At 39.7% G+C, this 25,918-nt stretch overlaps 1 protein-coding gene across 2 annotated transcripts in view; it reads left to right on the forward strand.

Moving 5' to 3' along the window:
- The window catches only part of BAIAP2L1 (BAR/IMD domain containing adaptor protein 2 like 1), a 133,959-nt gene that overhangs the window by 84,929 nt on the left and 23,112 nt on the right, over positions 1-25,918 (forward strand). For both annotated transcript variants that reach the window (XM_063430370.1, XM_063430369.1), the window contains exons 4-9: positions 12,015-12,076; positions 12,214-12,285; positions 15,954-16,091; positions 18,028-18,180; positions 20,403-20,570; positions 21,211-21,361. In XM_063430370.1, the coding sequence (XP_063286440.1) occupies positions 12,015-12,076; positions 12,214-12,285; positions 15,954-16,091; positions 18,028-18,180; positions 20,403-20,570; positions 21,211-21,361 (744 nt within the window). The remainder of the gene's footprint in view (positions 1-12,014; positions 12,077-12,213; positions 12,286-15,953; positions 16,092-18,027; positions 18,181-20,402; positions 20,571-21,210; positions 21,362-25,918) is intronic.

The following is a 25,918-nucleotide window of genomic DNA, read 5'->3' on the forward strand; positions in this document are numbered from 1 at the left end:
TGGGTAAAGTATCCGAAATCAGTTCCATGCATTTTGGCCCTGCGGTCGGTCACAAACAAGGGAATGAAAACAGACGAATTGCCTGTGTTATAGAGCCTGGAGAGGGTTTGAATGAATTCCCTTGTTTGTGGGGTTCTTTCTACCGAACGGGGGGTCATTCGGTAGTTTCCATACGAATTTCTCGAAGTATGGAGGTCTCAGCGGTGTTTGCCTAGTCAAGTGTCCGATTTCAGTTCCAGACACTCGACGGCAAAACACCGCTGTTCGGTAGTTAAAGATGGCCGCCGCCACGTGTTGGTTTCCTGAATGGCGGCCACCCAGAGGACAAAGACCACACTGCACTGATTGCCAATTACCCGTTTGCAACATTGTTGCAAACGGTAATTGGAGGCACACTTAGTCCTGGGTGGTCTGGTTGTTCGGTAGTTTCCTCAATACAAGGAATGGAGGGATTCTACCGAATAATCAGATGAAGGCTGCATATATATATAACCCAGGTTAACTGCATACATAAATACATATACAATATACAGGCAGTACAATGGGATAGGCTTCACAGTCTTAAAGGGACAGTAGTCCCAAAATGTCCATTGCTGATTTTAAAGGGCCAGTAGCAGCAATATAAATTAGTACATGCCCAACTATAGTCTTTAGAGTGCAATATGTCCAGGGGCCATAGTCAGCGGGCAGGAGGCTAGCAGCCAGGCTTCTCCAGCCCACAGTGGCGAAGTTGGTTTCGCCACAAAAACACTTTTAATAATGTTTTTGCCCTGCATTTTTGGAGATGTTTCATTTGTCCCCATAAGTGTGACACCAGAGTACAAACCCAGGAAGTAGAAGTGACAGAATTGTGATTGCACTGACACATTTTGGGCACTTGGGAGTTATGCTTCCTCCTTTCCTGTTGGATTTACTCTTTTATATATATGTGTTTAAAATGGAATGAGGCAAAAATTGGATTTGGTGTTAAACGAATTTGCATATGCCCACCCAGAACCCTTTGCTGTAGTAACATCACTGCAAATGAGTGATTTCTGTGGGAAAAGCAGGTCTTATGGCTTGACTGATGTGCAGATTTTTGTTTGACATTGTATTATATATATATATATATATATATATTTATTTTTTTTTAATTTTTTTTTCAGTTGTATTAAGTAGCAAATATACAGCTGTTTGTAGTGTACCTGCAAACATGTATATTCAGATATATACCATCCATGACACCACTTAGTACAAACAATTGCTCCATTTCTGGCCAAAATTGGTGTTCAAATTAGTTTTTTGCATTTTTCACACACCAACAAATATTAACACAAAATTTGGCCATTGTTTGTGACCAAGTGGCTACTAAAAAGACTGGACATACCTCATTCGCAATACCTTGCGTTGTCTACTATTGCAAATGGTATGCCATCATGGGGGTAATTCTCATTTCTGGGCTACTATACGGTCTCAAAGGCAACGTAACCAATCTGGCGAATTCCAATGTGAAAAAAAAAATGAAAAAAGTACTATATTTGACACTGTAACTGTAATATCTCCATCACAGGCATCAGCTGTCCAGGCAGAGTTTTTGGAAATTGGGAACCATATCTGTTCAATTCCAATCATTTTATGTCTTGCCAACACTGAGGTGTGTTGTGAATGAGAGGAGAATACTAGATTTCTCGTTTTTGTGAATGTTACCCTCACCTTGTGCTTCGGATTGTAAAAAAATCTCTGAGAGATGGTATATATAAAAAAAAATATATAGAAAATTCTCCTTAGAGTGGATACTTTGAAAGATAAAATGTGATTCCATTTTCATTGATTTTGCTAACAATTCATACTTTAGTGAATAACTGTGCAAAACTTAAACTGGGAATAAACTGTGCCATCAAACTTTCTTTGAGGCCTGCAATTTTAAGCGAGCGGCTTAATATAACTTTGCTCTTTTCTCGAATACATTTGTCATGCATGTGGCCAGGTAGTGCCAGTTTTTGTTCACGCCTTGGGTTTCAACCCACACGCAGCTTTGAAACCATTTTAATTTAACAGAATATTTCACAGAATATTTATCACAAATAAAGAAGAAAATATCTCTAATTGTATTTGCCTCCTCTGCTGCCCAATCAAAGAAAGAAAATCACACAAGGATATTGCAGGCAGATTTCGCATTTTATGCTCTTCAATAAAAGAAAAAAATGAAATTTAAATAATCAACAAGTGAACTTTTGCATCTGGATTTCGTTCACTTTTTTCTCTATCTGATGAGAAAACGCTCATTGACTTTTTTTTGTGTGCATATGAGAGTTCTCATGTATAGCTGTATGTTTGCTGCGAGTGTCTCATCATTATTTTTGTTTTTTCTCAAACCAGTCCTTCTTTTTTTTTTGCTACTTTGGGCCTTTAAATGACAATATATTTAAACTATGAGGCATCTTGTGGAGAACCCAACGTAAGCTGGGAAATAAATGGAATTTCAGTAATGTCAGAAGAACCCAGTCAGAAAGGGAGTTATGACACAAGCTGTGTTGCAGTTACAAAGACAGATGGTGCTGAACACCTGGTGCAGTAAATAGCGGGAATAAGTCAAATGTAGACCCTGTGTCAATATTTAAAGAAAGTGTTGCCCAGTAAACAGTATTTTGTTCTCACAAAAGGTTGAGTAAAGTTTTGGCACCAAGCAGGCCTGTAAAATGTGGCCTACAAGGTAATGGCTGACACAGAGCAGTTACAGGAGAGGAGAGTGCAGCTTTGTAATCAGTCGTCCATTTATCATAAAGCATTGCAGTGTGTTTGCATCTAGGGCAGAGACAATCAATGTGTGTTGTCAAAGTAATAGTTGTCATATTAACAACACTTGTGTCACGCAGGGATATTGCTTATTGAATTGTAAAATGTTATGCTCTATCTTTTTACAGCGCTGTGGCATATGTTAGCACTATAACAGAAATGGACTATTTCTGTTACACTATCAGCCTGAAACGAGTATCGGGGGTGTTCTTAACTGTGACAGTGTAAGGTTACCTAAAAGCTCTGTAGAGGTATATCCTAGAGCAGGCCTGCACAAAATATGGCATGCACGTTTTTTTTTTTGTTGTTTTTTTTGTTTTTTAAAGTATAAAAAATTATTGCTTATAAATTCTGTTAGGTTCATGGGATTTAAAAAAAAAAAAAAAATTCCTCCTACATTTATATTTACGGTTTAACACTCAGCACATTGATATTCTCTATATTGAGCAGATGCAGTTTACCTAAATTCAATGAGATGTAATGATCATTATTATACTCTTTAATCCATGCATCGGGTACTTTTCAACATTAGTTTCTAATGTTGCAACCTGCGCAGCGGTGTGGTTTTGGCTATGTGATGTAAGTGATGTGATGGTTGGCAACTAAAGGGTTAATAAACCTGTTTGAGTGTTTCCATGTTAAGGATGTAAGTAGATTCATTGCTCTTAGTGGAACATTTTTACAGTCGACTTGAAATGTTAATCTGATCAAACATTCTAATTCCCATCCTGACTGTTTAATCTGATTATCTGCTGCTGGTTGCAGTTTCCACATTGATGTATGTGCATATTTTAAAATCTTGAGACACCTTCCCTACTCTCCACCATGACTTTAGGGAGGTCTTTGTGAGAATTCTGCTGCCATATTAGTCACTGAATGGACGATTGTCCGTGGAACATTTGCTTTGTTCTGCTCTAGGTAAATCCCATTTTTCTGAGACAAAGCAGGCTTCTCGTTTTCACTCGATTAGATTTACAGAACAAATTAAAGATACAATGCATATTGTGTTCTAGAGAATCAGCAAATAATTGAAATTGATACATTTTGTTAGCATGTGTCTTCTCCAGACATAGGGTGAACCCAGACATACAAGATTCTTTACAATGTATGGCTTTGTCTTCTCTCCCTTTTCAAAGTAATTAAAGGGTTACTCCAACCATCATAACCACTACAGACTCCTTCATTTCTGGTGATGTTCGTCCAGACGCTGGATGTTGGTCCTGCCACTCATTGATTGGCTTAGAGCATCAGGCTGACCGAACATTAATATGCCCAATATTAACATTAGCTAGCCCAGAACTCTTGTTGGTGGAGTTACACCTTTGCCAGCAGATGGGGTTAAACTCCGTAAGTGCAGTATTCCATAGTGACATTTTGTACATACAGACTCCAGGCACCACAATCACTTCAAATCACTGAAGTGTCTATGGTGTTTGGAGTAACCCTTTAAGTGTGTATTTTATTTAGTGTGTAGTTTTGTTTTTTGAGTTAAAGCTAACCTACCCTGGTTATTTTTTTGTATCAAATTTGTCCAACATTTGTATGCAGTGTCTGAATCCACACGCACAAGTAGTGGATAGTATCTCTCCTGAATGGATAGAGCCAAGATGAAGCAGCGAACACAGTTGGTGTTTCTGCATATTGCCGTACTCATCCTTGCTCACTAACTGAGAAACCGGCTGTGTATAACTGCAAGCACCGCCTGGCGTATATCAGTTTAAATGGCAGTTTCACTCATCTTATGTGGGTAGAATTTGTTTTATAGCTCTCTGCTGGACAGGGGTGAGATCAGATCGCATAGACGAGAACGAGTATCTCCTGATTGGTGGAGCCTCTACCTGGTTAGTGATGTGCCTGCCTTAAGCAGCAGTCACCTTATCGAAGCCGTACAGCTTCACCATGTTGGAATGTGAGCAATCTCTTACGAAAAGAAGGGGGCAATCTGTGACTGTTCGTTCCGATTTCTTTCTTTCAATACATCTCTGCTTAGGTTAAAAGTAAAGGAGATTCTAATTTCTGTCTACCTGGTTAATGCACGAACACTGACCAGGCTATTTATTAAAGTAAGAATTTAAAGTGAGTTTCAAACTTAAGACCAGCGTAGCCGTCCTGAAAGCATTGATGACTTAGAGAATGTTTCCTGTTTGACCATTGTGACTTTAAATGTGAAATTCACTTTGAGCTCTCACTGTAGTGAACATTCCTATAACATGTTGTAGTGAACTGAAATTTAAAGGGAAACTATAGTGTTAGGAAAAAAAGTTGTTTTCCTAGCACCATAGTGACCAACAATGCCCCCATCCCTCGCCTCCCCTACCCCCTCCCATAATGCTGGAAGAGTTAAAAACCCTTCTGTCACTTGATTCCAGCGCCACTGCTTTTCTTTCTTTATTTTTTTATTTAATTATAAAGTGTGGAATTATTATGTTCTTATTTATATAGCGCCAACAAATTCCGCAGCGCTTTACAATGGGTGGACCGGCAGACATGTAGTTGTAACCAGACAAGTTGGACACACAGGAACAGAGGGGTTGAGGGCCCTGCTCAATGAGCTTACATGCTAGAGGGAGTGGGGTAAAGTGACACAAAAGGTAAGGATAGTATTAGACTAATAACAGTTGCAGAAGAGGAATCAGTCGGGAGCTATTAACAGTTTAATTGATACGCTTTTATGAAGAAGTGGGTTTTTAACGATCTTTTGAATGAAGGAGTGGAGACTAGGTGAGCATCTAACGGAGGAGGGAAGCGAGTTCCACAGGAACGGTGCAGCCACTGAGAAGTCTTGAAGGCGAGCATCAGAGGTGGGAGTACGGACAGAAGATAGACGTAAGTCTTCAGCAGATCGTAAGGGCCTAGACGGGACATACTTGTGTATTAGGGAGGATAGATAGGTGGGAGCAGCATTATGTAGAGATTTGAATCAGAGAACCAGAATTTAAAAACATAGCAACTGTCAGTTTTTGACTATATTTTGGGTGTTCAGTTCATTACAATGTGGCATATAGAGACTAGTTCCAAATCTGTGCAATGTTTAAACTAAAAAGACTAAAAAATAACAAATTACCCAGTACTATGAGATCTTAAAATGGGCAAAAGTTACGTGAAGGAATCTGTTGGAATGTATTCACTACACTGGGCACTGTGGAAGATTTTCCAGAGAATCATCATAAAGTTGCTGAGCAAGAAAAAGAACTGTTCAGAAGAATTGTATATCAATGTTATGAAGTGCCAAACACAATATAGCATTCCACAGCATGAAAAATCTTTAGTTCTATAACACCCTGGCAGTTGGGAATTACCTGCCTCACCAACACCTTCTGTACCTATACTCTGTGCATTGGAAAAGGAGCTACACTTGCTATCAACTCCAACAGCCTGCAGGTGGCGCTAGTGTGACCAGCTTATATAAGAATTATTTATTTAAAAAGAGCACTCATATACATAATACTTCTGTTTTAAAAGTTACTCTTGGGCATTATGTATACAAGACAAAATTTAGGTCATAATGCTACACTTACTGTCCCCTATGAGTCATCGTGGATTTTCTTCCTGCAGAGAAACATTCTTTTCTGCCAGGGTTTCATTTTGTCCCTTGGTATCTTTTGCAGAGGGACTGTAAATAGATCCTTACTCCTTACTTTCTTCAGCAACTTAAAAAAAAATAAAAAATTTATTTTTAGGTCAAGAAGGTCATTCAGTCAACTAGGGAGGTTGGAGTCTTCTGCGTACACTGCAGTGATCTTTGCAAGCTGCAATAGCAGCCTATATTGCGCTGAATGGTACAAATACAGGCATAATGGACACACAGACATTACTGAATGCACACATTATTTTATGGTGAAAGAAGTGCTTCCCCTTTCACTTAATGAAGAAAAGCGATAATGGCAATTAACAGTGAGCTTTATGTTGTCTTGTAGGTGCCGAACTTACAGCTTATTCCAGTGAGGGGAAGTAACGGTTGACAAAAGGGAATCTGTATTCATTTTGCGCTGTATGGGTAATTCACAAACCAGAATGGTTCCTCCTTTTTTTATTTTACTCTTCTTCTTCTTTTTTTTTTTTTTTTACGCAAAGATAAAATCATCACATTTATAAGAGGAAGAGATTGGAGAAACAGGAAAATCATTCACTTTTATCTGGTATAAACAATGCGACATGCGTAATGCTTGTATGTCTGTCATGTTGAATTTCACCTGTTTTAAGCAACCATACATGGAGATAGCACAGGGTGTTTTTTTTATTATGCCCTGATTTAGGAGATATAAAATGGAGAAATTGGCCTCAAGCTTAGAGAAAAATGTGTGAATGAAACACCATATTGCTTTTTATGGAATCTTTAGAATTATTATACAGCTTCTTTCATTACATTTTATTTTTACTTGTTCATTTCTACTTAGTTATATATGATCCTCAATAATGAATGCTTAATATACCAGAAAACTGTCTGGGATTGTCATAGAATCTTAGGAAATGTTTGCTGGTCTTCAGGTCCTCATTGGGCCTTCTCCAACTGGGAACCTTGTTTTTACCCATCATGCTCATAGATTTCTAAATCTCTACCCACTTTCTATACTTTTTGCCTCAGAAGGTGGACATTTTTGGGAACACTGACCATTTAAGGCTCATAGTATTCCAACATTTGGGTCTTCTACCTTTATTTTTCAACATTGTGTTTACCACCATTTGCTGAACAGATGCAATGACACACATTGTAGATCAGCCCACTGAATGTACCAGCAACATTGGCAAGTACGGATTACTTAACTCCTCACCTACAATGCATCAAATATTTATCTCCTGGTAAATGAAATGGAAAAATACATAACAGGTAATGTAGGATCTGATCAGTCAACATAAATAGAGAAACTGCACACATCAACTTTCTTTCTTTCTAGGCGAGTCCTGCGTTTTTACAGCAAGGTCACGCCTTTCCCTTTTCAGCTAGCACAATAAATGAGCAAATAAAAAATTACAGCAATGCTGCGGGTAGAACCGAAATCGCATGACATTCAGGAGGTGACTACCCGGTAAAGGCCCCTATCCATGTTTTTATTGTCCACAATGTAGAATGGATTCAATTTTTAGCTTCCTTGTTCCTTTTACAAGCATGAACACGTTTTATTTTTCTAAAGAATCCTTTTTTTTATATTTGACCGTATGCATTGAGTCTGGCAATTTTGCAGGAAGCATGTTATGGCCTGGAATCTAGCCACAAAACAAACAGATGTTTTGAAAATTATAACCGGAGTTGTTTGGTTTGACCCTAAAAATGTCATGTAGGGGGCCAACCTTTTACAAAAAGAACCTGATGTCCACTTTTTTGAGCGAACCTAAAACCACACACTTTTTTTTTTTTTTACAAGCAAAAAGGATACACTACAACTTAAGATGCAGTAAATGGTATTTTAAAGGAACACTCACTGCCCAAATACAAAAATAAAAATAAATGTTCAGCAGATATCCCAAAATGAAAACATGTTTGCAATTAATATGCTGTTTTTCATTGGAGTTATATCTAAAAACAGTTTGCAAAAACTGCAGATCTCAGGTCTGCTGCCTTTACAAGTTCTCCCCTTCTAACTCCGCCCATATTTTTTTTGTAGCTGTCCAATCATAGACTTCCCAATGCAGCTCAATGAGAAGTCTTTGCAAGGTAATTGCGGCTTCTTGATTTTAGCTCCACTGAGCTAAATTGCCAGGAAGTAACAGGACCGGTTGTCTGGTTGAAAGCCAAGGGGATGTAACCAGCAGTGGCGGAACTACCACAGTCGCAGGGGTTGCCGCTGCAACTTGGCCCGTCACTCCTGCGGACCCCTACGACCTGCGACTATGTGTTGCGGCCCTGGCCCGCGCGGTTTAACCGCCGGGGCCGCAGTGAAGGGGCCCATCGGTGACCCATGCTGTTAGCACCACCCGTTGGCAATGAATTACCAGGGGACCTGGTCAACGCTGCGGCGCTTTAACAGCGCGACTGGGCCCCCTGTGATGACTTCAGCCACTGGGAGGAAGTGACTGCCCTGGTCACTTCCTCTCAGCAATCACAGAGCCCCGCAGGAGGAGGGACTCTGACTCCCATCAGGCTGAGCCACCACGGGACCCCCGGGAATATAACCCTCCTGCACCTAAAATGTAGTGACTAAAATATTTTGTTTGTGTTTGTTTGCATGTATGTCTGTATGAATGTTTCTCTCTCTGTGTGTGTATATGTCTGTTTGTGTGTGTGTATATGTCTGTGTGTGTGTATATGTCTGTTTGTGTGTGTGTATATGTCTGTTTGTGTGTGTGTATATGTCTGTTTGTATATGTGTGTATATGTCTGTGTGTTTGTATATGTGTGTATATGTCTGTGTGTTTGTATATGTGTGTATATGTCTGTGTGTTTGTATATGTGTGTATATGTCTGTGTGTTTGTATATGTGTGTATATGTCTGTGTGTTTGTATATGTGTGTATATGTCTCTGTGTTTGTGTGTGTGTATATGTCTGTTTGTATGTGTGTGTATATGTGTGTGTATATGTGTCTGTTTGTATATGTCTGTTTGTATGTGTGTGTGTATATGTCTGTTTGTATGTGTGTGTGTATATGTCTGTTTGTATGTGTGTGTGTATATGTCTGTTTGTATGTGTGTGTGTGTGTATATGTCTGTTTGTATGTGTGTGTGTGTGTGTGTGTGTGTATATGTCTGTTTGTGTGTGTGTGTGTGTATATGTCTGTTTGTGTGTGTGTGTGTGTATATGTCTGTTTGTTTGTGTATGTGTGTGTGTCTGTTTGTGTGTATGTATAGGTCTGTTTGTATGTGTGTGTGTGTGTGTGTGTGTGTGTGTGTGTGTGTGTATGTGTGTTTGTGTGTTTGTGTGGAGGGGCAATGTATAAGGGGGCCACAGGGCAATTTTTGCACCGGGGCCCTCATGGTTTCTAGTTACACCTCTGGTAACCAGGTTGATTTATAAAAGTGTCAATTTCTACTGAAACTTGCACTTTCTGGAAATTAAAAAAGAGAACACTCGTTTCACACAAAGCTTTTCAGCAAGCTCAAGTGCTTTAGGGGTCTGGAGTGACCCCTTAAGTGCCACTGGAGCTTTGTGTCACCATTACACAAGACACAGGTGATTTTATTGTTCAACAATACAGTATTTTTACTGTCGACATGTGTTTTGTGTTTTCTGTTGCCCAAACAAGTGCCAGGCAGGTGTTAAGAGCACGAAAAACATTCTATAATTTGCAGAAATGTTATCAGTTGCTTAGAGCAGGATTGTTTTTTTTTTTTTCCATTAGATATTGTTTTTTCCCCCTGTCTTTTGTGAAACTGTCAAGTCATCTACAGATGATACTTTACTATATGGGAGAGTAGCCTGCTTGTCTGCTTATGCTGATGAGTAAAAGAACAGCCATTCATTTAATTTTATAATTGATACGTGATTCATTTTATTGTAAAGTGCTGCAGAATAAGCTGGTGCTATGTAAATACCAATAGTGATAATTCACAGGGTTATTCATTAAAGTTTAAATTGTTGGAACTTCAATGTGAATTTTTAATGCTACAAAAGCTAACTGGAAACATTTCTCAAGTCATCATGTGTTCAATTGTCAGATTTGATCTAAAATTTGAATTCACTTTGAATTCCTGCAATAACTCTGATAGAATGCAATCTTGTTGTACATCTTTAATTTTCATAGTACTATTGAGGGAAAGCACAAGATGACAAGATACGTACAATATTTTGCACATGCCCCAAGTGTCCATATTTAGGAGGGAAAGTGCCTATTTTAAATCCTAAATTCTTCTGACCCAAGTAAGAATGTGTTTAGATATCAGTCTTTGTAAATAAGATGCATTGTTCTTACTCTAAATTACATTTAAGTTGCATACATTTTTAGTTAGTCACCTAAATTGTCTCAGAACAGCCCCAAAAGGTATAATATTGTAATCCTTTAACACAATTCAGATTCATATTTCTGACCTCTTGCACCTACACCCTCTGGCATTCTTTACTGCTATAACATTTAAGATCCTGGTACTTAATTGCAACTCATTTCATAACTTTGGACCTATTCTCATAGCTAATCCCATCCAGACCCCTCTGCTCTGCCAACAACTTCAGTATAAGCAATATACACTGATCAGCCACAACATTTAGACCTCCTGCCTAATATTGTGTAGGTCCACCTTGTGCTGATCTGATGTGTTGAGGAATGGACTCCACACAATCTCTGAATGTGTCCTGTTGTACCTGACACCAACACATTAGCCGTAGAACCCTGAAGTCCTGCAAGTTGCGAGGTGAGGCCTCCATGGATCATATTTGTTGTTCCAGCACATCCCAATGATACTCAATCAGATTGAGATCTGGGGAATTTGGATTCAAGGGGCAGCACCGTGAACTCTTCATCATGTTCCTTAAACCATTCCTGAACAATGTTGGCAGTGTGGCAGGATGCATTATCCTGTTGAAAAAGGCCACTGCCATCAGGGAACACCATTGCCATGAAGGGGTGTATGTGTTCTACAACAATCTCTTGGTTGGTGGTACTTGTCAAAGTAACACCCACATGAATGCTGGGACCCAAGATTTCCCAGCAGAACATTGATCAGGGCATAACACTGCCTTTGCCGGCCTGCCTGCATCCTGCTGCCATCTCTACCACAGGTAAATGATGCACAGCCGCCAGCCAACTGATCTAATAGAAAATGTGAATCATCAGACCAGACAATCTTTTTCCATTGCTCCATGGTCCACTTCTGATGCTTGTGTCCTCATTGAAAGGTGCGTTTGCTGTTGGATAGGGGTCATCATAGGCACTGTTACCAGTGTGATGCATTGTATGTTCTGACACCTTTATACCGTGGTCATCACGCCCCATGTTAACGTCACTCAGATCTTTTTGCATGCCCCTGTTTCCTGCTTCCCATCACATGAATTCAAGAACTGACTGTTCACTTGCAGCATAATGTATTCCTCCCATTGACAGGTGCCATTGTAACAATATAATCAATGTTATTCACTTCACCTGTCAGTGATTTTAATGTTGTTGATTTTAATGTTGGCTGATCAGTGTAGATATTACTAACACATTATTAATATTGCTGTATATCGGTACACAGCATACTGCTGCAATATGTTCATAATATATAGTCAATTACATTTGGTTTGTTAAATCATTTATGCAGATCCTGTACAATAATATAACTATACACGTTTTTTTCTTACGTCTGTTTTTTTCTTCTTCTTAATTTTAAGGTTTTGTCCTACAAGATATATCCAGTGTTCACAAAAAGTTGAATGACAGCCTAGAGGAGAATGTACGTATTACTTGTGTGTGAATAGTTGTTGTTTTTTTTTATTTTTTTCATATGCTGGCCCTGTACTGCACTAATGATGGCATTAACATGCAAGTTATGTGTGTAGTAATATCTCCGTCCTTTTTTCCCCCCTGCAGTTTAGAAAGTTCCACAGAGAAATAATAGCAGAATTGGAAAGGAAAACAGACCAAGACATTAAATATATGAACGTAAGTGTATTTTTTTAAATTTTTTTTTTGTTCCTTCAAAAAAAATTTTTAACCCGTAAACATGTGATTCAGCGGGGAAATGTATTACAGAGTGCAGGGCTATTCATCTTTTGATCATATTATTAAAGGACCACTATAGGCACCCAGACCACTTCAGCTTAATGAAGTGGTCTGGGTGCCAGGTCCATCTAGGATTAACCCTTTCTGCTGTAAACATAGCAGTTTCAGAGAAACTGCTATGTTTACCTATGGGTTAATCCAGCCTCTAGCGGCTGTCTCATTGACAGCCGCTAGAGGTGCGCAGCGTCCATAGGAAAGCATGCCGCGCATGCGCATTCAGCCGATGACTGGGAAAGGAAGGAGGCGGAGAGTCCCCATCGCCGAGGGAGCCCAGCGGTGGAGAAAAGGTGAGTGTTTGTTTATCCCCTTCCTCACCCTAGAGCCCGGCGGGAGGGGGACCCTAAGGGTGGGGAGGACCTAGAGACCCTATAGTGCCAGGAAAAAGAGTATGTTTTCCTTGGCACTATAGTGGTCCTTTAATGTACATATTGTTTTTTTCTTTCTTTAGACTAATCGCTTTATTAAACATGCTTTCGGTGGAAGACAATAATATATAAAACCAGAAACCATAATACAAGATAGCAGGCTAAAAAGATATATTGATGCCCATTAGACTTTCAGTCAGTCTAAATTCCTTAAAAAATCCAAATATTTAAAGCAGAAATACTTAAAGAAACACTATAGTGCGGTTCTAACACTATAGTGCTGTAGTAACAATTTAGTTGGAAGGTCTAAGAGGATCCTCCATATACCTCAGTATTGGACTCATGCGCATGTGTGAGAGTACAGCACTGAAGCAGCTCCTCGCAACTGAAGTGCCAGAAGTTGAAGAGCTAGTAACAAACAGGGTGATGAACTGCGCCCCCCAAAAAAAAAATTTTTTACAGAAATTGGTGATATGTAATAGAAGATATATTTACATACGTTTATGCTCAGTCTACATATGCAGAGATAAGATGATTTCTGTAACCTTAAAGGAAGCAGAGATGGACAAAGAATAGTGCAATATGTAACAGTAACTTGGACTATTTGAGGTAGAAATATAGAGTGCTAACTCACAATAGGTAGAGCTGCTAAGAGCTCTGCTGTAATGCGCCTGGACGGTACAATCCCCGTCTATGGATATTTGTAGCTCTGCTTGGTTGTTCTTTCCGTCCAGCATATATGTGAAAACACAATAAAGAGGTCTTATGGTGTAGTACGTATGTACAAAAAGTAAAAGATAAAAAGCGGTATCCTGCTTACAATATACAGAGAATTGGCCTGCTCTGCTATGAAGACGCTGAAGAGGACCAGCAGATTGCAGCCATGAGGGACAGCTTGATCTTACCTTCCCCTGCAGCCACCAGACCCACACCCCATCTGTCACTTTCGAAGGTCTTTGCAAAATATGAGAAGACCTCAGAAAGTGAAAGATCCACTTTGGTTGAATCCATATTGTAACATGAGTTGGACAATTACTTACAGTGGAAGCTTGTCCATAGTGGAAATTGGGGCAGCTTTACACCGGGTTTTATATGGGGCAAAATTTATTTGCTGTAGTTTAGAAACACTAAGATTCCTTTTCTGGAAGGGCGGGTGGTTAGGCCAAAAATATGAGTGTCTCTTTTTAATTCTAGAATAAGTTTCAATCCTGCAGCCCCCTTCCCCTCATTGGTAGTTGTTTGGAGAATCTTACTTGAAAGCATCTAAACAGGTCAAAAAATGGGACTGGTTTGAAATCTGCCCTGTTTCAGAAGGTTTTGCACATGCCTAGTCTCGTTTCAAGAAGGAATTCCATTGAATTGCCATCTGGGCAGCAAAGTCAGCTGCCTATGAGTGGGAACATGCCCTTGGCCTCTCTATTTATGGCCATTAGTGATGTCCCGAACAGTTTGCCGGCGAACATAGCGTGTTCGCAGTCGCGAACACGCGCAATGTTCGGTCCGCCCCCTATTCGTCATCATTGAGTAAACTTTGACCCTGTACCTCACAGTCAGCAGACACATTCCAGCCAATCAGCAGCAGACCCTCCCTCCCAGACCCTCTCACTTTCATGATGAATAGGGGGCGGACCGAACATCGCGCGTGTTCGCGGCCGCGAACACGCTATGTTCACCGGCAAACGATTCTTGGCGAACTGTTCGGGACATCACTAATGGCCATCATTGGCTGATAACACCAGGGGGTGGGGTTACAGTGCCCACAGAGAGAGAAGCAAGAAGCCACCTGCCAAATGTGTGTGTAAAAGTGTATACTATCTTTTTCTCTCCCCCAATAGCCCCAATGACTGCCTGAGGGCTGATTAAGCAAGGGAATTATTAAAATATATAATTAATATATATAAAGCCAAGGAAACCCAGGGCTGACAAAGGGGACGGGACATTTCTGACACTCAGCATTGTGCTGCCTGACACTAATAGTTTTTATAACTCCTCCTGCACATACCCACCATCTTCTTCAAATTGTTCAGTCACTCTACAGCTGAGACATGAGACACTCATGCTGTGGCTAGTTTAAAGGTTGTGAAGCTTCAAACTTCAGGACTGGGGCTGTGACTCTGAGGACTGATCTGGTTCTGATTTCAGTCTGTTTTACTCTGTAGCATTGTTGCTTCTGTTAACTACGTCAGCTACTTCTTGGCTTCATATTACTACTGCAGATAAATTATATTGCCGGCAAATGTAATAAGGAGTCTATCAGTATCATGCTGTTTAAACCCTGTGTGCCGAGAGCTAATGGTGTAGCTGACCTGTTTTATAACAGCGCTGTGTATTGTATAGGTATATTTGAGAAAAAAAGAGAGATATAATACACAGAACTGGGCACAAAACAGATCTGTACATGGTAGTATTATCCCTGTATTGTACTAAGCTCTATGTATTTTATAGATATATTTATGTTGTGCCGAGCTTGTTTTATTGTATGAGCATCTGTGTATTCTGTTCAGCTCTCTGTATTGTGTATCTCTGTACTGTATAGGGAGGAGAAAAATTCTGGTGGAGGAGTTCACTCACCAGTTGCAACTGACTACTTCCCTGTAAGAAATAATCAGATCTATAAAATTCATTGGAGAAACATTTTGGAGCCTCCAATAAACCACTTCTGAGTACATATTGTGGTTGTCTGCTCTGTGATAATTACTTAAATACATCATTAAGGATTTACAGCATTCAAGGGGCATTTTAGTCTACCCTCTTTGTTCTGTCTGTCATTGCCACACAAAGTTGTATAGACAGAATACAGAGGGCAAGTTAGTCCACTTCCACATTAGCCAAGTGGAAGGAAGTGGATCCGGCTGTAAAGTTCCAGTAACACCCTAGTTTACTCACAATATAAATGTCTAGTGTGCCAAACGTTGCCTACCCCTGTTCTATAATATCCCACCCTAGAGAAGGAGCCATATCAGTGTGGCATAAACATACCAATTACAATTAACTTCATTATGCCCTTTCCAGACTGTAATACTCTTTCATCTAAAATTCTCTCCTACACATTGTAGTGTGGCATGTATCATTTGAGGTTTTCCCAAAGATACCAATATACTTGAAGGATGCCAGGCTTCCAATGCAATCTACACATCTCACTCTCTCACAGTGTATAAGTAATTGCACCTTTTCCTACTCTAGGCAACCCTGAAGAGGTATCAGACAGAACACAGAAATAAAATGGATTCTCTCGAGAAGTCTCAGACAGAACTTAAAAAGCTTAGGAGAAAAAGCCAGGGTGCACGAAATGTTACGAAATATGAACTGAAGGAAAATGAGGTATGTTTTCTTTCATATAACCCTGTAACAAAAATCAGGTAATGGTTTTAACCTGTTTCTAGAATATGAAGGGATGAATATGGTATTGATTGCTGGAAACTGCTCATCTTTTTCTCTTTTCCTTGCCTTTTCAGGCACCATGCTTATGTAACCCTCACCCCCTTTTTTATGTTCTCCCTTCCTCTATTGGTAGTTTTCTCATTTGGCGTGCACAGTGCAGCATGGTTTTTCAAGCCCCAAAGCCATTTTCAGTTACCTGCTTTTTTTCTCTGTAAACTAACATTTAAACCACATTTTTGGCAAACCCTGACTGTATATAAACCCTTGTTCCTCTTCATTTTTGTACCCAGGAGACGGTTATTGTCTTGTCCTATTACTAATTACTATGACTTTTAAAATTCAATAAACTTACACAAAAAAAAAAAAACCTGTGGCTCACATATTTGAAACAGATGCATCATACTCATCAGGCTTCAGTTATCTATCCACAAAATAACCTTCAATATTAATGTGGAGAATCCCTTCAACACATTAAAATGATTCTAATGCAAAATGTGTCTAAATTGTTTATTACAATTGGTAAATGGGTGACTGGAGCGATCATATGAAAAGTCACCAAGCTAATCCTGTGAACATAATATAGGTCATTTTCCCGAAAAAATAGTGTTACTCCAGGCGTCGTGATCACTTAAAGGGACACTCCAGCCACCCAGACCACTTCTGCCCATTAGAGTGATCTCCCACTACTCTTAACCCTGCAAGTGTAATTATTGCAGTTTTTATAAATTACCTTGCAGGGTTAACTCGACCTCTACTAGACAGCCACTAGAGGTCACTTCCTGACTCATAGCGTAGATTATCTGTGCTAGAGAGTCGCTGGACGTCCTCACGCTGTGTGAGGACCTCCCGCGTCGCTCATTTCCTCATAGGAAAGCATTGAAAATCTTTTTAAATGCTTTCCTATGGGGAGCGCTAATGCGCATGCGCGGCATTGCCGCGCATGCTCATTAGGTCTCCTCGGCCGGTGGGCGGGATCAGTCTCGCCCACTGGCCGACGGAGACAGTAGGAGGAGCGGCGCGGAGAAGTAGACAGCGACGAGGGAAATCGTAGCTGCCTCAGGTAAGTGACTGAAGGGGTTTTCACCCCTTCAGCAACTGGGGATTGGGGGGAGGGAGAGGGAACCTCCAGTGCCAGGAAAACGTTTTCCTGGCACTGGAGTTTTCCTTTAAGTGTCTGGAGTTTGTATATGCATGCATTATTTCAATATGAAACATTGCACATACAGAGATTAAAAGAACACTATAGCGTTCGAAATGTAAACTTGTAGTAAGAACCTGTCCAATTTATAGGGCAAATTGTTGCTAGTTTGCCCCATTTCTGGAGACTAAGACCAGGGAGCTCCTGACATTATAATCACTGCTGTAGTGGTTATGGTGCTTGAAGTAACCCTTTAACACAGTCTGTAACAAATGTCTTTAAATGTCTTTTAAAGCAGTAACTGTGGCTGGCATTCTGTTATGACAAGGCAGGTCAATGCTTCGTCTGGTATTGGACTTCAGCTCCCATCAGTTACAGCCAGATAAGCGTATAACCCGCAACACCTACCTGCAGTCGCCTAACCTATTTAAAGGGTTGCTTATGTCATTTATATGGGCTAGGACAGAGAGCTAAATTTTAATATGTATGTAACCTGAAAGCAGAAAATAAGGATTCTCAATGTCAGAAAGTAAAGACACAGTTCTTTATTTGCAGCAAATGTTAAGCATTGCCCATAATATTATTAAAATGACAAAAGTGGGGAAACATTATAATTTGAGAAAAAAAAGTGTTCCTTCTAATCTTGTATCGGACATTTCTGCTTTTTTTTTTTTTGTGTGTGTCCTTATTAAAATGTTTATATATTTAACTTTTTTGGTTTTTCCTCTACCCCATTAGTATTTGGAAACCATTACATCCAGACAGAATGATATGCAGAAATTTATAGCCGAGGGCTGCAAGGAAGCTCTCCTCGAAGAAAAGCGCCGTTTCTGTTTCCTGGTGGACAAGCATTGTAGTTTCAGCAGTCATCTTAATTTTTACCATGTACAGGTAAAACACGTAGAGAATCAAACTTCACTCATAGTCCACAAGTACAAGATCTCTAGTGATCCTACTGTGCAACCTGGCAGTGGTGCTTTCATTATTTTGAAATATTCAGAAGAGTCTATAGAATGTTTCAGGACATGATAAAATATCTACCTATTGTCTTTCCTCTTCTGAAGTTTATTACTCTTAATATTGATGCAGACCAGGTGCCCTCTCACTATATAGAGATTTTAAGCGGAATCTTCGGACAACCTTAATCTCCTCTTTGTTAACCCTAGGTCCATAAGTCATGTGAGACACAGGCTTCCTGTTTCAATGGTCCCTTTTGTCCTAGTACATTTTTTTTCCCCAGCCATTCCTGTATGTCTGGGAGTGGGTATTGTTAGTTAGGTAAATACCAGATATAGAAATATACATGAAATATCAACACAAACACAAATGCATTAGAATCCGCCATCTGCCATTAGAAGTTTCTTTGCAGAGCGTTTGTTTTAAGCCAAAGTGCTACCTGAAGTTCAATTTAACCCCTTAAGGACCAAACTTCTGGAATAAAAGGGAATCATGTTGTGTCCTTAAGGGGTTAATAAAACTAAATTTAAACTATTAAAAATACATTGCAGTTGTCATCTCCTTATTTTAAAATAAGAATTAATGGGAGGCTCCGGAGAAGAGCAAAATATATATATATAATTTTTTTATTTTTTTTTTCTTCCTACCTGCAATCATCACTTTTCTTTAGCATTTGTAGTGAATGATTCCTTCGAAGCTCTTTAGAAATGCATAGGTTAATCCCTGGAACTCAAAGCCAAGTCTGTTACTCGCATAGAAATGTATAGCACAGGGTTACACAACCTTTGGCACACCAGATGAAATGTACTACGTAATGCTCTGACAGCCATAATGCTGGCAAAGGATCAGGGGAGATGGAGTCCTCACTATCTGCAGTGCCGAAGGTTTCCATCCCCTGCTATATCACATAGAAATCCTTTTGCATTTGATGTTACAGTGTCCAATTCCCCCATTAATCTCAATAGAACACACTTACTGCACAAGCCTCAGTATACACAGACTGAAATTTATTGAAATGTATTATTTCTCTATACAATACAATATTTATACCAAGACTGCGGTAATGTTGCTTGCCTGTACATGTTCGTTGCAAAATAATGAAGCATTATAGTTTCTTGTAATATCTTTTTTTATTGTACTAAGAAATTTCGGCAGTTCCTCCCTTCATCAAGTCTAAAGTATTTTTGACCACAGTGAAACAAGCAAACCAAGGTCTTACAAAGACTGCAATACTTCATTATTTTGCATCTATGTTACTAGACTAATACAGCAACTCAAATTTCATGGACGTGTTGGCACATTTTTCTGTGAATGCTCCTTCAATAAAAGTTTTTTCTTTTTTTTTGTTTTGTTTTTTCAGTGGGGTTTTTTTTTTGTTTGTTTTTTGAGGTGGCGTTGGCTGTTAATTTTGGATAACTTTTAACTTAATCCTCAACATAAAAAAATGTGTCAACATAGCAAAAAGTTAGCATTTATTTCGAAAATATCTTTTAACTGCATACAGAAGACTGTGTGAACTTAGATGGTCAGTTTTGCTTTGACTCGGGAGTTTGAAAATTCATTAAGCATTAACAATTCTATTGTGTTTTGGATTTAGAAATTTAAAGGAACACTAAAGCTTTAGGAATACAAATGTGTTTTCCTAACTCTCTAGTGCCCTGGTGGCAGTTTAGGTAACCGGCCTCACCTCTAGGGAGAAAAAAAAAAGGTATTTTACTTACCTTTTCCCCCTCGCAGCACCTGTGTATGCTCTGCCATCTCGCTTCCTTGGCTGAGATAATCGATAATGGGGATCTTAGCCAATCCAATGCTTCCCCATAGGAAAGCATTGGGAGGCTGATGCGCATGTGCAGCATTGCACAGTTAAAACGGAGAGGACACGGCACTCAGACCATTTCATTTTAAATAGGTGGTCTGGGTGCCTGTAGTGTCCTTCTAAAAATTGCCAGCATTTAGAACTATGTCACTTGATAAACATCTATTACTCTTTTTAACACGTTTTTAAACAGAGCCTCCAGATAACCACCTCTTAGTAATGAATTTGCATAGATCATGGAAAAGTAATCCAGAAATGTATTTTATTAATAAATCAAGTGTTTGCATAGCTAACCTTGTAAATAATTAGTCTCTTTATTTTTGCATTCTGCTCTTTTCAGGCAGCTGAACTTCTCGCCTCTAAATTGCCTAAGTGGCAGGAAACCTGCAATGACATGTCACATGTCCCAGACACGGTTAATAATATGATTCAAGATATGAAAACCCCTGGAGGAACACCTCTATTTGGTACCCCTGAACCTTCTCCGCTCATGGATAAAAAAACATTGGTATGTCCCCCTTTGTAATAAATGTTCCTACCTTAACCTAATAATGGCAGTTATTATACAATAATACTGCCTTTTTTGTTGAATAATTATGATAACTTTTTGAATGTCAGAGGTGGTTGGTTCTTGATAAATAAACTTTTATTTATTTATTTTTAAATCTCCATTTTGCCATTCAGACAATATGGTTGGTACAGATGTTTGAGATGGAGTTGTTCATAACAAGTTCCGGACCATAAGCATGACCTGTTTGGCTAAAAACAGTACATTACTTTATTGGACTATCTTATATTGATTTTTGTATTTGTTTATACCCTTAGAAAACCAGAACGGAAATATGAGTACCAAATTGTTGACATACCAAATGCCATATTCTGCTTGTTGGGCATTTTGCTTATGTTTAATTTTAGTTATTGTTTGAAAGTAGACATTATAGACATTATACATACATCTAGTAGACATTATACATACACCACTTCAAAACAAAAAAACCTTTAATAAAACAAGTATTTTCTTTTTTGATGATTAGCAATACCAGTTGTGTAAAAATCTTTACAGTTACTTGGCTGTTTTGTTTTTGTTTTGTTTTCTGTACTGAGTGCAGTATCTCTTAACTATGTTGACATTTTTTTCTTTTCTTTAGATGGATGCAGACTATGATACAATCTCTAGGAATACAATGAGAATGCCCCCAGCACCCCAAAACAGAGCACAGCCAAGTCGATTGGTAGACATGTTCAACAATCCATCAGCATTGCAAAGAATGTCATACGAGGAACCAAAGCCACTTCATGGTATAGTATACACAATGTGTTAATACACACATCCTTATTTTATTATCACCATTTGGCATTTATTATCAGCGGTACTTAGTGTTTCAGCAAAAAGGCACAGAGCTACTTACAAGAGTTAAATATCAAAGTTGTAATACAGAGTTTGGCCTCTTATTGTCTGCAGGACAGCCTCAGTCCTTCTTGGACTGTCGTTATACTGGAACAGGGTTTGTGGAGACAGAGACAGCAGGCAACCAATCGATAAAGTTCCAGGCATCAGTAGCCATTTTTCAGCTGAAGTCATTAATTCAATATTTTTTTTTTTTTTTTGTCGGTCAGGAGACACACTATCTTGAATCACACAGTTTTTTTATATAAAGGTTAGAGGGGCAAGTACCAAATACAGATATGTTAGAAACATGATATATGCACAAAACCTGCTTCATTAAGCTAAAGTTGTTTTGGTGAATATAGTGTCCCTTTAACATATAGTGTCACGTTTTTTTAAATAGAAAATGCACGTCTCTAAATACATTAACCTGTAATAGTGTAAGTTGCTCCTTTCAATGGTCTCCCTCCATCGCAATATAATACACTGCTTTATTAAAGGGACACTATAGTCACCTGAACAACTTTAGCTTAATGAAGCAGTTTTGGTGCATAGAACATGCCCCTGCAGCCTCACTGCTCAATCCTCTGCCATTTAGGAGTTAAATCCCTTTGTTTATGAACCCTAGTCACACCTCCCTGCATGTGACTTGCACAGCCTTCCATAAACACTTCCTGTAAAGAGAGCCCTATTTAGGCTTTCTTTATTGCAAGTTCTGTTTAATTAATATTTTCTTATCCCCTGCTATGTTAATAGCTTGCTAGACCCTGCAATAGGCTCCTGTATGTGATTAAAGTTCAATTTAGAGATTGAGATCCAATTATTTAAGGTAAATTACATCTGTTTGAAAGTGAAACCAGTTTAGTTTTTTTTCATGCAGGCTATGTCAATGATAGCCAGGGGAGGTGTGGCTAGGGCTGCATAAACAGAAACAAAGTGATTTAACTCCTAAATGACAGTGAATTGAGCAGTGAAATTGCAGGGGAATGATCTATACACTAAAACTGCTTTATTTAGCTAAAGTAATTTAGGTGCCTATAGTGTTCCTTTAATGTAGTTCTTCTGGTGAGTATAATCATTCTCTTCAGGCTTTTTGCTGTAAACACCGTCTTTTCAGAGAAAAGGCAGTATTTACATTGACCCCTAGGGACACCTCCAGTGGCGACTCCTCAGATGGCCACTGGAGGTGCTTCCTGGGGAAGTGCTGCACCCATTCGTGGAGACTCTGAATTTTCCTCAAAGAGATGCATTGATTCAATGCATCTCTATAAAAGGGTGTTGATTGGACAAGCCGGCGTTTGGTCCCACCCCCATCCCACCTGATTTCAGCCAATCCAATACTTTCCCTATGGAATCGTGAATTGAGCAGTGAAATTGCAGGGGAATGATCTATACACGAAAACTGCTTTATTTTGATACCGGAGAAACTGACGGAAGCCAAGTACAGAGAGATGGACACAGGTTTCTTCAGGAAGGAAGAGATTCTTTATTGGATCACCGATCGGGACTCAGAGGGACTAGCGTCACCAAAATACCACAAGTTCTGAGCCCCGGACAATAGTGCAGGCTCCTTATATAGGCATATAACTCCTCCCATATTAAGCTCCACCCGCACATTCTCTTAACCAATCAACACAATAAGAATTAACTTCCTGTTTGACCGCATGGCTTGTCCAGCACAATGGAGGAGGGGGAATACTATATCCTGTATTCTTGCACATGCTCCGTACACTACTGATCGTATCTTGCCTCGTGCAACCAACTGATCGATACGTCAGCATATGCACATACACATGCCACGTGGTAATCTCGGCCTACTAAATTTATTTTTACCGAGATTCCACCACATTCCCCCCTTTGATGCCTCTTGATATTTTACAATTACTTGAGGCATCACATAACCTTAGTTTTGCTTACACCGCAAGTTACCTTGAACCAGACCAGACTTATCTTATGATGTGAATCTTCAACATTCATCTTCCTGCATTGGTTCTCCCTGATCTAGAGCCCTATATTTATATATCGCCATTATCTGTGCAGCAGCCTTCCTCTCTGCTATACTTCCTATCAGGCTTTGCACAGACCTAACTACTAAGGGGATAAGACACGGTAGGAGTAGACACAACAATAAGATCAATAGGACTCCACCTACCACTGCCTTAAGCCCTCCAAACCACTCATACCAGCTACCAAACCAACTACTTGGATTATACCCTTTCCATACCTGAGTAGGCACATGCGCTAGTTTAACCATATGGCTAGTAAGCTCCGCTATTGCTTGCCCTTCGTCGTCTATTTGAAGACAGCAATTGCTTAGGTTAAACTTCCCACATACACCTCCCTCTACTGCCAAAAGGTAATCCAAGGCTAATCTATTCTGGTATACTGCTGTCCTCATCCTGGTATTATGTTTCACTAGGAGATTGAGTGCTTGTGATGTTTCATTGGTGATAATCTCAACCACCGCCTGTAACCTTATAATGCGGTTGAGCATATAAATAGGGGTTCTATAACCAAAGGTACCATCTTCTGCCCACGTGGCTGGCCCATAATAATCTATGATACGCTGGGGAGGCCATTCATTATCTTCCCAGGTACCTATCTCTAGGGGTCCCCTTTTCTTCCTATGATTCACATCATACACTTTAACACCTAAAGTCTCACCTGTTTCAATCGGTAACAAGAAGAAGGATGGTTTGAGCATACCCAACACACATGCCCCTTCCCAGTCCTGTGGCAACTCCGAATAGGCTTTCTTACCACAGATCCAGTACAAATTTGCTGGGGCTCTCCAGGTAGATGTGATGGATAAATCAAACCACACATCCTTTAAATTGGCATATCTAGCAAACGGGTTAGATGGTTCTGAGACATTTGAAGCCGACCACCAAGTTGTATTTTTAGTATCATCATCATAAGCTTTTTGCCCTAGACAAGTTAATTCTCCTACAGAAGTATTATACATTATTCCTTTCCTTGCTATGCAAACATAACCTATGATGGAGGTCTTTAATCTCCACTCAGATTTACCTCTAACACTCAAATGATAATCGGCTTGTGCAGATATTAGTTGGTCAACTGCCTCAGAACCGGACATTACCTCCTTTGCTTCCCAAGGCCATTGGTCTCCCATGTTAGTACCTCCACACACATAGCAGTTGGTAACATTAAGACTACCGGAAATACTTTCGGCTAAATCTATGAACAGGTTCTTAGCGCTATGGGGGATCTTATTATCTATACTCATCTCTTCATAAAAGGAATGGTATACTTGATGAGTCTGGGAGGATACCGTATCAGTCTCTATTCCTATAAACAATAATGTCCCAGGATCTAAACCCGTCCCGTATATCTGAAACCCAAATAAATTTCCATACTTATCTAGGAACTTGTCGGGGTTATTTATAAGTATATGGACTGGGTTGCATTCCATAGACTTACAATATGGGCTAGTCGGCAACTTAGTCACTATCATGTCTTTATCTACTGTCTGTCCCCAAGTCGCCCACCCCACACAAGACCAATATGGGCAAAAGTTATAGTCTTTATTTGGGCATCTAGGACTCACATATTTATTTTTACTACTGGGACAAATATATTTATCGTTAGATCCATACGTCCTCTCCCATCTAAGATCCCCACATACATTCCACGGCTTTCTACCACTTGATATCGCCTTACATGCATCAAATAGCAGAACACCCGAAGAATATACGGATTCTAACACCGTCTTATTAATTAGGGTCCCCTGAGGATCTCCATTCCTGAGAGTCAACCAAATTGTACGAGGTTGATACTCCGGACTGAAGCACTTAGGTTCTCCTACTCCTAAATGGCACACACTATAGTCTATATTTAGGTATCTACATCTTGATACCTCTCCTTTACACTCGTATTGTGAATGCCAAATTAGGGTTTGGGAAATATGGTTACCTGTTCTCGTAGTCTTAATGCATACCTCACAGCTAGGAGTGTCGGTACCTCTACCTTCCTGAATATAAAAACACATGTAAATAAACACAATCAAAAGCACATCTTTCGCCGTCATCCTCAGTCTTCGTCCGTGCGATGGAACCTCAGCTTCCAGGATGTGAGGGCTGCAGGGAATGGAGTTCTGCTCGTCTTCACAGGTGTCTCTTCGAGACTTTCCTGGCTTATACACTATGTGATGGTAAGCGGACAGGCTTTATTATGGCCTTCTCACTCACACCTGTAACAATAAAATTTGTAATCCACAATAATTCCTCGTTACTCCGACTGAGTAGTGCGTTTCAACCGGATCTTGCAGGGATTCTCTGGATCTGCTGTAACTTGCCAAGAATCGACTGCTGCTGGTTTAACCCTGGAGTGATGTATCCACGGAGTCACTTCTGCTACTTTTATCGCTGTAGGGGTAGACAAAAGAACAACATAAGGACCTCTCCACTTGGGCCCTAACGGTACATTATTCCACTCTTTAATCCACACTT

Source organism: Pelobates fuscus, chromosome 8 (assembly GCF_036172605.1).
Source record: "Pelobates fuscus isolate aPelFus1 chromosome 8, aPelFus1.pri, whole genome shotgun sequence".
NCBI lineage: Eukaryota > Metazoa > Chordata > Amphibia > Anura > Pelobatidae > Pelobates > Pelobates fuscus.